General features: G+C 44.7%; 1 protein-coding gene across 3 annotated transcripts in view; it reads right to left on the bottom strand.

Moving 5' to 3' along the window:
• The window catches only part of ACSF3 (acyl-CoA synthetase family member 3), a 230,883-nt gene that overhangs the window by 77,306 nt on the left and 140,129 nt on the right, over positions 1 to 13,448 (bottom strand). For all 3 annotated transcript variants that reach the window (XM_030204602.1, XM_030204600.1, XM_030204601.1), the window contains one exon: positions 10,517 to 10,643. In XM_030204602.1, coding sequence (XP_030060462.1) covers positions 10,517 to 10,643 — 127 coding nt within the window. The remainder of the gene's footprint in view (positions 1 to 10,516; positions 10,644 to 13,448) is intronic.

The raw sequence follows: 13,448 nt of genomic DNA, 5'->3' as shown, positions 1-13,448 counted from the left end.
TAAGGGTTCTGGTAGCGTATTCAGAGAGGAAGGGGCGAATTTTGCTAATGTTAAGAATAGCCATACTGGGTCAGACCAATGGTCCATCTGGCCCAGTATCCTGCTTCCAACAGTGGCCAAGCCAAGTCACAAGTACCTGGCAGAAACCCAAATAGTAGCAACATTCCTGCTCTGCAACTGGCACCTTCAAACGAGAATTTGACACAGAGACTGAAGCAAACAATACAACAGTTTTCAAAACAAGAAGCCTGAGAGACAGTCAGCTGGACTACTGACTGAGAAGAACAAGGCCATAGAAGACAAACTCGTGGTCTGTACTGAGGCGCCTGCTGTGATGAAACCCACAGTGAAAGCAAGTGGAGGAACAGTGTTGTAGGCAAGCCAAAAGAGTAGGGTGAATGAAGGGGTAGGTGCTTCCTTGTATAAACAATTTATTTAAGATACACCAAAAAGACTCAACAGATGACACCCACACCAGTAACATTCTTTGAAATTGGTAGGTCAGAAGAACTGAAGCAAATCACAGTGAAACTAGATGTAATAGAGTAAATTGGCATACAAAAGAGTAGCAAATCCCCGGGGCCAGATAGCATTCACTGCAAAGTTTTGAAAGAACTCAAATACGAAACTGTAGATCAATTACCTGTAACCTACAGTATCAATAAAATCAGCCATAGGCAGTGAAATGGGATGGGATGCTGGTGCCATAGCCGAAATAATATTTTCAAAGAAAAAAGAAAGGGGTCCACGCACCTACCACAGGGAAAGAGCAAAAAACACACAGCAAAAGGTAGAAGTGGGCCTGTACCAAGTAACCAAGGCAGACAATGGGTAAGAAAGTATTCAAAAGTTTATTTGCCAGTGGTGAATCTTACCCGACACGGGCTGTGTTTTGGCTGGAGAGCCTTCCTCAGGGGTCAAATCTTTCAAATCAATAACGCCACAGAGTTATATAAACACGTAGAACAACGTACTCCTGTACTGATGATATCACTTTAGAGTGAGTGCTCCTCTTGCGTGACCAACTGTCAGTGAAGCAGGGCCGTAAGAGAGGGAATCCAAAGCACACATGAAGGAGCAACAAAGCACAAGGAGCCTTTAAGAGAGGGGGTGTGAACACAGCATCAGCAATTAGAAAGTTTGAGGGAGGGGCTGAAGATCATTTTCTTTGGCTCCTCTGCCTCTGAAATCAGGTACAGTACCTGAGGATTGGAGAGTGACCAATGTAACATCAGTTTTTAAAAAGGGTTCCACCCCTTCGAAGGGACACCACCTTGTAAGTGGTGGAGGGGCTTCCGTGTTTCAATGACTCAGAGGGCTATGCTGAAGGGTTACCCATATCAGACAGGCCTCTGAGGAGAAACCAGACAAAGAGTGTCCCAAACCTGAGGATCCAAGATGGCGTCGAGGGAGGATGTACATTAGTTGAGTTCCCGTTTTACACCAGAATACCTGAAGAAGTAGGCGCGCTCCCCAGAGAATGGGGAAGAAGAAAGGCAAAGCCGTGGTGTTGTCCTCCTCGAAGATGGCTGGGGTTCCCACCACTTCTCAGTCTACTTTGGAGAGATTCGGGTTCATAACGTCGGGGATATCGGTTCCTGCTTCGGGGAACAGCAAGGCTTTATTGTCGAATCTCAGTGGAGAGGGAGTGACTTTGAGTCCCCCCCTGTTGGCATGAGCTCTCCAAGACCCGGAAACAGTAACGCTTCGTTATGGAGGTCGACAGTGGAAACGCCCGAAGTGGGTTAGGATTTTCACGCGATCCGAGGAGGTCCTGGCGCAGCATTGACTCCGGATAATAAACCAACTGGGGGATTGGAGAGTAAGCTCTTCCCCCCGAAGATATCTGGAGCAGTTTCTGTGGAGAAATTGGACCTGGTGAAGCCAAACAATGCCACAATGGACGCACTATGGGAAGTGCTGCAGAGTGTGAATAATTCTCTTCTTCAGATGTCAAAATTTTTTAGGAATAAATATGTGATTATATCAATACTTATCTAACAAAGTGGAAGTCTAAGATAAAAAAATAAAGACTTTGATTTCGGAAATGGTTTCTCTACGAAAATCAGTTAATCTGGTAATGAAGGACAATTATGTTTGTTGTAAAAAACTGGAACTTCTGGAGAACCAATTAAGGAAAAATAACTTGAGAAAGATAAATTTTCCTAAAATATAGAGTTATATTATTAGTGACTTTTGCCTTTGATTTAGATAGGAACAATGTTTTGAAATTGTATTTCCGACATATGGCTGATAGTTTTATTGGGTTCAAAGATGAATATATTTCCTGACATATCAAGGGAATCGCAGACTAGGAGGTGTGAATTCTTGGCTTTTAAGCCAAGAATCATTGCCCTAGGTGGGACCTTCCTAGAGCGATTCCCTTGTAAGTGTTTTATTTCCTGATTACTTATTTGTTGAACCCAGGAAATTACAAGAGTTTGTGGAGTTAAAAGAACAGATGAAGAACCCTCTGCAGCAACTTCCTTTAAGTTATCACTGTACCGGCTGCAATTGCCGATTAACCTTCCTCCCTCAGAAAATATGAATTTGTAAGATTAACCATTCCGTGTTTTTCTTATTTTCTTTGAGATTGTTTTCCTGATCTTGGATCCCCCAATTGTGGACAATAATGTGGACTAGCAAAGATTATATTTTTCCTTAGTTTGTTTTAATTGATATTTTCTCTTTTCTTTCCCATTTATGTATTAGACATAAATGTAATATAAAATGAATAAATAAAATAATTAACATAGAAAAAAAAAAGGGTTCCAGTGTGATCCAGGGAAACTATAGACTAATAGACCCCAAATCACTGCTGAGCAAAATGGTAGAAGCTATTCTGTAAAGTAAAAAATTAAAAAATTACTGGTCATAAGGATGGACAGAGTCAACATGGATTTAGCATAGGCAAGTCTTGCTTTACATATTTATGAGATTTTGAACGTGTTAATATACATGTGGATAAGGATGAGCCAGTCGATATAGAGGAGCATTTTCGAACGGGGACGCCCATCTCTGAGGGCGCCCATCTCTGAGGACGTCCCCACGAAGGGGCGGGGCATCCCATATTATCGAAACAAGATGGGCGTCCATCTTTCGTTTCGATAATATGGCCGGGGACGCCCAAATCTCAACATTTAGGTCAAGCTTAGAGATGGTCAACCTAAATGTTGAGATGGTTGACCTTAGAGATGGGCGACCTCGGTTTTCGCCGATAATGGAAACCGAGGACGCCCATCTCAAAAACAACCAAATCCAAGTCATTTGGTCATGGGAGGAGCCAGCATTCGTAGTGCACTGGTCCCCCTCACATGCCAGGACACCAACTGGGCATCCTAGGGGGCACTGCAGTGGACTTCAGAAATTGGTCCCAGGTGCACAGCTCCCTTACCTTGGGTGGTGAGCACCCCAAATCCCCCCAAAACCCACTCCCCACAACTGTACACCACTACCATAGCAGTAAGGGGTGAAGGGGGGCACCTACATGTGGGAGCAGTGGGTTTTGGAGGGCTCACATTTACCACCACAACTGTAACAGGTGAGGGGGGGGTGGGCCTGGGTCCGCCTGCCTGAAGTGCACTGCACCCACTAAAACTGCTCCAGGGACCTGCACACTGCTGTGATGGAGCTGGGCATGACATCTGAGGCTGGCACAGAGGCTGGAAAAAATGGTTTTTTGGGGGTGGGAGGGGGTTGGTGACCACTGGGGGACTAAGGGGAGGTCATCCCCGATTCCCTCCGGTGGTCATCTGGTCAGTTCGGGCAGCTTTTCGAGGCTTGCTCGTGAAACAAATTGGACCAAGTAAAGTCAGCAAATGCTCGTCAGGGACGCCCTTCTTTTTTCCATTATCGGCCGAGGACGCCCATCTCTTAACCACACCCCCATCTTGCCTTCAGTACACTGCTGACACGCCCCCGTGAACTTTGATCGTCCCCGCGATGGAAAGCAGTTGAGGACGCCCAAAATCGGCTTTCGATTATGCCGATTTGGGCGACCCTGAGAGAAGAACACCCATCTCCCGATTTCTGTCAGAAGATAAGCGTCCTTCTCTTTCGATTATGCCGCTGACAGTGTGTTTGGATTTTTAGAAGTAATTTCACAGAATCACTCATGAAAGACTCCTTCAGAAATCAGAAAAGCCATGGGATAGGAGGAGATGTATTAAGTTCTGAAGCTAACGTCGAAACCCCTTAAAATTTACACTCCAGCCATCCATATCTATTCAGTCACGATCAGGGCGTAGACCGTAGAAGTCTGCCCAGCACTGGTTATGCTTCCCAAATATCGGCGTCGCCACCTATTCTCCGCTAAGATTCCGCGGAACCATTCCTTCTAAACAGGATCCCTTTGTGTTTATCCCACGCATGTTTGAATTCCATTACCGTTTTCATCTCCACCACCTCCCGCGGGAGGGCATTCCACATATCCACCACCCTTTCCGTGAAAAAAATAATTCCTGATATTACTCCTGAGTCTGCCCCCCTTCAACCTCAATTCATGTCCTCTAGTTCTACCGCCTTCCCGTCTCCAGAAAAAGTTCATTTGTGGATTAATACCTTTCAAATATTTGAACATCTGTATCATGTCACCCCTCTTTCTCCTTTCCTCCAGGGTATACATGTTCAGGTCGGCACGTCTCTCCTCGTACGGTTTGCAACGCAAATCCCATACCATTTTTGTAGCTTTTCTTTGCACCGCTTCCAGTCTTTTTACATCTTTAGCAAGATACGGCCTCCAAAACTGAAGACAATACTCCAATGCGGACAAGGGGAAAGCGATACCCATAGGGCTAAAAATAATTCTAACTATAATGCCGGGTTCCATATTAGCAGTCATCATTCAAGAAAAGGATCTTGGGAGTTATTGTGTACAATACATTGAAATCAAAGAATATTACTGCATCTTGATTGTTGCCCATAGGACAGGGTGAGCAAAATGATAAAGGGGATGGAATAGCTCCCCTGTCTAAGTAACAGGTTTGAAACATTCTAGTATTTGGGGTGGGGGGCCATTCCATGAAACTAACTGCTAACAGATTTAAAATAAATATAACACAGGCTTTTTTTCAGTCAATGCACAATTAAATACTGGACTTTACTGCAGGAAACTATGGTAAAAGCAAGTAATATAGTTGGGTTAAAAAAAAAAGGTTTGGAGAAGTTTCTGGAAGATAGATCTCATTAGCAGCATTAGTTTTGTACTCCTGGAGACTGGCGGTTAATGTATCTGCCCATTAGCACCTGCCAGGTACTTCCCAAAGTGACCCAAACTGGCCCTTGCTGGAAACAGGATGCTTAGCTTGATGGAGCACCGGTCTGACCCAGCGGGACACCTCGAATGTTCTTATCACATTGTGCACAGAGTAGGGTTACCATATGCTGTAGATCTCCCAAAATGCAGTCTTATACCCCTCTTCATATGCTGCCAGTTGGGGGCTAATGGTGCAGCAACTCTCCCAACTCCATTTAGTTCAGGGAGACTTTTGAAAACTTGCCTTATTCAGCACTTTACACTGCTGATCCCACTGTGAGGTCTATAGTTACCTTACCTCTTCAAGCAAGCCTACACGCTTTCCAAAAATACTAGGATTAGGGGGCATGCGATTAAACTACAGTGTAGTAAATTTAAAACAAATCGGAGAAACTTTTTCTTCACCCAACGTGTAATTAAACTCTGGAATTCATTGCCAGAAAATGTGGTGAAGGCGGTTAGCTTAGCAGAGTTTAAAAAGGGGTTGGACGGTTTCCTAAAGGACAAGTCCATAAACCGCTACTAAACGGACTTGGAAAAATCCAAAATTCCAGGAATAACATGTATAGAATGTTTGTACGTTTGGGATGCTTGCCAGGTGCCCTTGGCCTGGATTGGCCGCTGTCGTGGACAAGATGCTGGGCTCGATGGACCCTTGGTCTTTTCCCAGTATGGCATTACTTATGTACTTATGACTTAAACTACAAGTCCACGTGTACCACCGGATCACACTATGAAAACAGAACCTGGAATACGCTCCCCTATTTAATCCTTTAGTATAGCCCTCTTCCTACCCCTCCCTACACAATCTAATATATCCCTCTTCCTACCCCTCTCTTACATTTTCCCATACTAAACTACACGTTAATCCCAATACACACCCTCCTCCAATTCCCCTACCTCTTCCATCCTCTTTCCTTGCCCATCTTACCTATCCACACATAAACGACCATCTCTTTACTTACTAAATTACAGCTGCACCTATTCTATATCACTTTGTTAACCTGATTTACTGTGTAAGCCGCATTGAACCTGCTAATGAGTGGGAAAGTGCGGGGTGCAAATGTTATAAATAAATAAATATGTCCGATCTCTTTTCATGGGACTGTCAGGGGTCCTGTCATTTTTTTCCAGCTATCCCGTTTGCCCAGGTTTCTGTACTGGTGGGTGGGGGCTGGCCTTTTTCTCCCCCCCTCCCCCCCCCCAAACCTACTGTAGTGCGACCTGGTAGTCTAGTAGCCTCTTTGGAGCAAGAAAGAACCCCATTCTTTCCTACCCGCTGCTGCCGCTTCTTGAAAATGTGGCCTCGAGAGACTTTGCAGCTATTTTCAAGAAGCAGCACAGCGAGCAGCAGGCAAGAAAGAGTGGGCTTCTTTCCTGCCCTGAACAGACCACTAGACCACCAGAGCTGTAAGGTAGGCCCAGGAGGGGAGGGGACAAGCTGCACATGGATGGGAGAGAGAGAAGGGGGTAAACTGCAAGTGGATGGGAGGGAAAGGAAAGGGTGACATGCTGCTCATGGATATTTGCTTTTTTTTTGGTTATCAATAGAAATCAAACAAAATAAAACATGGAAAAGAAAATAAGATGATACCTTTTCTATTGGACATAACTTAATACATTTCTTGATTAGCTTTCGAAGGTTGCCCTTCTTCCTCAGATCGGAAATAAGCAAATGTGCTAGCTGACAGTGTATATAAGTGAAAACATTCAAGCATTAGTATGACAGTCTGACAGGGTGGGAGGATGGGGGTGGGTCGGAGGTATGCATGGGGACATCAAAGCATATCATTGATATTCTAACAGGATGGGTGTGGATAGGTGAGGGGTGGGGTGATCAACAGAGACATACAGCTTTATGGTTTATAATGGGCTAGGAACCCCAGATCCTTAAGTTCTTTCTGTTGGGTGTTAAAATATTCAATCATTCTGACTTCAAAGGTCTTACGTTCTTGTATGGTTTTAAAGTTACCTTTCAGTATTCTCACTGTGAAATCACTGGTGGACACTGTACCAGTGATTTCACAGTGAGAATCCTGAAAGGTAACTTTAAAACCATACAAGAATGTAAGACCTTTGAAGTCAGAATGATTGAATATTTTAACACCCAACAGAAAGGACTTAACAAGGACCTGGGGTTCCTAGCCCATTATAAACCATAAAGCTGTATGTCTCTGTTGATCACCCCACCCCTCACCTATCCACACCCATCCTGTTAGAATATGCTTTTCCATGTTTTATTTTGTTTGATTTCTATTGATAACCTTAAGAGTGGACTAACACGGCTACCACACTCCTCTGCTTTTTTTTGGAAATGTACATATTTTCTAATTTTGTATTTAGACTACGGAAAAAAAATGCATTTCTGTTACATTTACCAGTATTTTCACTGCTTATAGAATCTAGCTTTCTTTGGGGTGACTGTGCGGTGGGGTGGGGCAGGGTGACATTATTTTGTCCTCCGCAAATATGTTAACCCTAACACAGAGGAAAGAACATTACTAAAGCATCCTGTTCCTCCTATTTCAGGGAATAAAGATTCTGCCCAGGCATTTCATTTCTGAATGTTATGTTCTTTTTTGCTTTAGTACTGGTGACTCTTTAGTTGAAACTGATGTGCCCATTAAAATAACATATGCAAGCAAATGCTATATTTATTCACTCTCACGGAGCTCACGCCTCTCAGAAACAACACACAACTTAGAAATGTTCACAGTAGCAGGGGGTCACCAGACCTGTATAATCATCTGTGCCTCGAAATACCTCCCTTGAGCTACTCAGAGCACACGGCTCCTAGACCAATGTATATTTTTTTCCGCATCCTTCCAGTCTTGGAAATATTATGTGCACTCAAAATACAAAGAGTTTGCACCGGCTCCAACTGATTCAAATTGACTGAGGTGATCACATCACTCCCATTTCTGCAAAAGCTCCAACGGCTACCTGTACAATACAGGGCTAAATTTATATCTGATTTTCATGACCCTTAAAGGACATGAGCCAAAGTACTTGAAGAACAGGATCTCCCTCTACACAACTCCACAGACTCTAAGGTCCTCCCCAAGGAATATCCTAACCGCACCCTCTCCAAAGGATGTCACTCAGGGCCAGATGCATCAACCAAACGTAAAAAAATCTAAAACGTAAAAGTCCCTAACGAATTTGGAAAAAACGAAGAATGCACCAAAAAAACAAGTCGCACATGTTCGGTGCGGTATTGAAAAGTACAATGCATTAAAATGGTGTAATCCCCCTCGGAAATCGGCCACAAACGTCAAAACAAACAAACAAAAAAAAAAAAAAAACACAAACACGTGTGTTTCGGGAGGGGGCAAAGGCGCTCATCAGGAGCGTCCTGTAAGGACGGCCTTGCCCACCCCCCCACCCGAGGTCCCCGCTGCTCCCCGCTTCCCCCTGCACGAAAACTCAAAATTTTAGCAGCCCCGGTCCCCCTCCCTTCCTCTCGACTCTCCCACAGCTCTGCCTCCCGCCTTCCTCTGCCCCGCCGCCCCCCCTGAGGTCGTCGCCGCAGCACCCCCCTCCACTGGGCCCCCCTTCCGCATTACCGGGCCCGCACAGCGCCTCTCACCTCTGTGTAAAGGCGCTGCACGGGCAAGAAGAACATCTGATCGGCGCCAGTCTTCATGACGTCTCTCTCCTTCCCTGACCTGGGCCCGCCCCCGTCTGACGGCATAACCAGAAGGCATGACCCAAGGAGTGCGGAATCTGACCACATTTAATGCACGCATTCCCTCCAGTCCCCCCCCCCCATGTGTGCCAGCTGCCTTTTCGTCATATAGGCCCGAAGAACCATCCTATACCTGCATTCTCTCAGGCACTCATCCGACGTTAGTGTCAGAATGCCCCTTAAAGTGGTTCCCACATCCCAACTCCCCAAAGAAATCCTCAACTCCTCTTCCCACCGCACCTTCAGAACGGAGTAGTCTCTGGGGGGGGGGGGGGGGGGGTTCCCTTTTATTCAAAGATTTATGAAGCCCTTGAACCAAGAGATCTCCTTGCAAAGTCACCTGAAAGAACTGACGTACCCTAACTCCCATCTTAAGACCCAACTGCAATTTATCCAAGGATGCTACATAATGTTTTATCTGTGCATAGGTGAACACGCTCCCCCATGTAGCTCCTATCTGAGTTTATAAATCCGCAAAGGAGATTAACTCTCCCTCACCATTCAACAAATGTTCCAACAACACAATTCCTTTTTGCTCCCAAGTTTTAAACACAGAATTCTCCAGCCCCGGTTCAAATGCTACATTTCCCCTAATGGACAACTGATCAGACACAATTGGACATCCCACCCCAATTTTTTCACTAGTATCCTCCACATCTCACGTACAGGCTTAAGCAGAAAGCAAGATTGCCTATTGAACCCTTTAATAAATAAAGAAATACTACTTGATTCCTCTTTAGGCATCTTTTATACTGCTTTGACATTTTTGGGATTGACTTTTTATATGGTGCATTTGAGTTGTCTCTGCCCTGGGATTCTTGTTAGCAGTTACATTTACGCGATGACAGTTACACCAGGTCTAAACCTGGTGTAGCTGAAATCACGAACGTGTAGACGCCGATGGTGAATTATGATATTTCTATAATGGGATCTGGGTGCCCAGGTGGTGTGAAAGAATAGGCTTTCATCGCACATCGGGCGCCTAAAAGGAGGCCCCCACTTCCAGAACTGCCCCCCCCTCCCCCCCGGTTTTAAAAATATATAAGAAATGTACACATTCACACATAATTTCCTTTGAATGCTGGGTTCAACGTTTCTGCAGTAAACAGACCTCCAGTTGTGTCTGCACTGATAGTTAAAAGTGACCATATTACTTGAACCAGCTGTCCACGCCAAGCACATGTTAATAGCACGTGTGTTATGATGTTTTATTTTTATTTGCTGGTTGTTTAGGTGGTCTTACTTAAGCAGGAGTGTACAGTTATTGCAGCACAGGACTTGAATTGCCCATTTCAACGTTAACAATCAAAGCTCAAGCAAGTTTCACTTGGCGGTCTGCAGACTTGGAATAGCAATCTCAGTCCTGCAGGGCTATGAACAGATCAGTTTTACAGCACAACCAAGATACTCAACGGTCTAATGATAAGGAACTGTAAACTAAATTCTGAAATGAAGTGCACAGAAGTCCATTCCGGTGCTTGCTGTGAAGTCAGTCTCCTTGCTTTTTGTGTGCTTTGGCATAATTTTAAATGTCACGCAGACCAGGAGAAAGAGGAGGAACCCTATACTCTTACCTGTCCTGAACCAGCCATCGGCGGTAAAAGTCTCTCTAGTTTCCTGAGGTTTGTTCCAATATTCTCGGAATACTGCTGGGCCCTTGACTAGAAGTTCCCCTTCTCTGTTCTCAAAGCCAGGGGTTACCTAAAACAAAAAATAAAAACAAATTAAGGCGATCCTGCACACCTCACTAGTCCCCTAACAACCTGCTTCCGGCGCTTTAATGGCATCCTATCGCTCAGCGGAATGACAGTTCCCAGCTCAACGCAACGGTGTTTGTGCTGCTCGTCTGCAGCACAGGCTGCATCAGGCCTAGGTACGATACCGTTGCATTTTGGTATTGGGCCCACAGCTTTGAGACAGCAGCTGTGGAGGATGCTATCTGCCAGCTGTACCACTTGGCACAAACAGCAACCAGTTGGCCAGGGCTGAGATAAAACTGTGAATTTCCCATCACCACTCAGCAAAGCAACAGAAGCTTCTTCTTCTTCTGCTGTGATCTTTGGAATCATTAACATGCTGTTGCAATGACTACAATCCCGGAAACTTCCCACCCTTTACATAACTAGGCTGTGCTGAACATAATCTACAGCGCTAGAATGGTAGACGCTAACACTCAAGCTGAAGAGAAACAGTTTCTGCAGACACAAGCATATAATCACAGTTTCGATTCTGAATCTAACCTTACATCTATGGTACTTGTACCAAGGAACAAAGGCCTTACTGAGCAATTCCCTCTCCTACTAATAGCATAACAGTTTCCGTTATTGAGAATGCGTCAAAACTGTCCTGAGGCCTATGAAGCCTGCCGGCTCTAAAACCTAACAATGGTCGGTCTGTATTTTGACAAATTTGATAAGCTTTTTACACAAATACGTAAGCTCTGCCTGGAGCTACATAAGCATAAACATAGGGGCTAGGACATGCTACATACTTTTGTGTAATATACAGAAGAACGGGATTTACTCTCTGATTCAAATTCCAGAAAAGAAATGATACCACAGGGAAAGCTTAAGGGTACATCTGCAGATTCAAAAAGGTTAAAACAATTGTTCCCTATTTAACCTTTCCACCCCACTTATAATTTTATAAACTTCTACCTCTCTGGCTACCTAAGATCATGATATACAATCACTCCCAAGTCCTGCTCCTCTTTTGTGTACAAAAGTATGTCACCTCCTAAATTGTACAGCTCCCTCTGGTTTTTGCAGCCTAAATGCATGACCCTGTATTTTTTAGCATTAAATCTTAGCTGCCAAATTCTGGAACATTCTTCAAGCTTCGTTAGGTCCATCCTCATGTTTTCCACACCATCAGGGGTGTCTACCCTATTGCAGATTTTGGTATAACCCGCAAAGAGGCAAACCCTACCAGACAGTCCGGCAATATCACTTACAAAAATGCTAAAAAGCGGCCCAAGGATTGAAACTTGCGGCACACCACTAGTAATACCTCTTTCCTCCGAGTGAGCTCCTTCACCACTACCCTCTGTTTCCTTCCACTGAACCAGGTCCTAATTCAGTCAGTCACTTTAGGACCCATACCGAGGGCACTCGGTTTATTTATAAGTTGTCTATGTGGAACCGTGTCAAAGACTTTGCTAAAATCTAAGCACACTACATCTAGTGCTCTCACCTCAATCCAACTCTCTGTCACCCAGACAAAGGAATTAATCAGATTTGTCTGACAAGACCTGCCTTGGGTCCTTCAATCCACTGGATTCCAGAAACCTCACTGTTCTCTGTTTTAGAAGCGTTTCCATCAATTAACTTAGCAGAGTACCCTTCTCCACCACCGCCAACTCCAGGCTCCGCCCTTTCTGTCTCGCCTTACCCAACGCGTGGAACAAACTCCCCGAGGCCATACGCCAGGCCCCCTCCCTGCCCATCTTCAAATCTCTGCTTAAAGCCCACCTCTTCAACGTCGCCTTCGGCACCTAACCTCTACACCTCTACCCAGGAAATCTAGACTGCCCCAACTTGACATTTCGTTCTTTAGATTGTAAGCTCCTTTGAGCAGGGACCGTCCTTCTTTGTTTATTTTGTACAGCGCTGCGTAACCCTAGTAGCGCTCTAGAAATGTTAAGTAGTAGTAGTAGTAGAGTGGTCAGATTAACTTGCCTGTAGTTCCCAACCTCCTTTTTACTTTTGCATTTGTGGAAAAGGGATCACATCCGCCCTTCTCCAGGACCTCAAGGACCACTCCAAACTCTAGAGAAGCACTGAAAAGGTCAGACATCAGAACCGCCAGAATTTGTCTAAGCTCCTTCATAACCTAAGCTATATACCATCTGGCCCCATCGCTTTGTCCATCTTAAGTAGCTCCTCACAAACACAGTCCTCTGAAAATGGTTCGGGGGATTGCAAGTTTGAGAAGCATCTGTGAAAATGAGAAATACATCAATGGAATGCTTCGTGAAGCATCAAAGATTTCCAGCAGTGGGGAAGAAGAAGCTGTGCTGAAAGAGGACAACTGGACTCAGATCACGAGACACTGCAGGGTCGATACCGTGACTCCACTTGAATTTGAACTACGTTCAGAGGAAAATGATACTACCAGTGGCACTTGCCTCTTTGTCGATGATACCAAAATCTGCAATAAGGTAGACACCCCTGATGGTGTGGATAATATGAGGAAGGACTTAGCGAAGCTACAGGAATGGTCTTGAATTTGGCAGCTTAGATTTAATGTTAAAAAATTCAGGGTCATACACTTGGGCTGCAAAGATCTGAGGGAACAGTACAATTTAGGGGGTGAAGAACCTTTGAGCACAAAAGAGGAGGGGGACTTGGGTGTGATCGCATGTGATAATCTTAAGGTGGCCAAACAGGTAACATAGTAACATAGTAGATGACGGCAGAAAAAGACCTGCATGGTCCATCTAGTCTGCCCAAGATAAACTCATATGTGTATACCTTATCTTGAATTTGTACCTGTCTTTTTCAGGGC

This window comes from Microcaecilia unicolor, chromosome 5 (genome assembly GCF_901765095.1).
Source record: "Microcaecilia unicolor chromosome 5, aMicUni1.1, whole genome shotgun sequence".
NCBI classification, from domain to species: Eukaryota; Metazoa; Chordata; class Amphibia; order Gymnophiona; family Siphonopidae; genus Microcaecilia; species Microcaecilia unicolor.
This window is presented reverse-complemented; position numbering and strand designations above follow the sequence as displayed.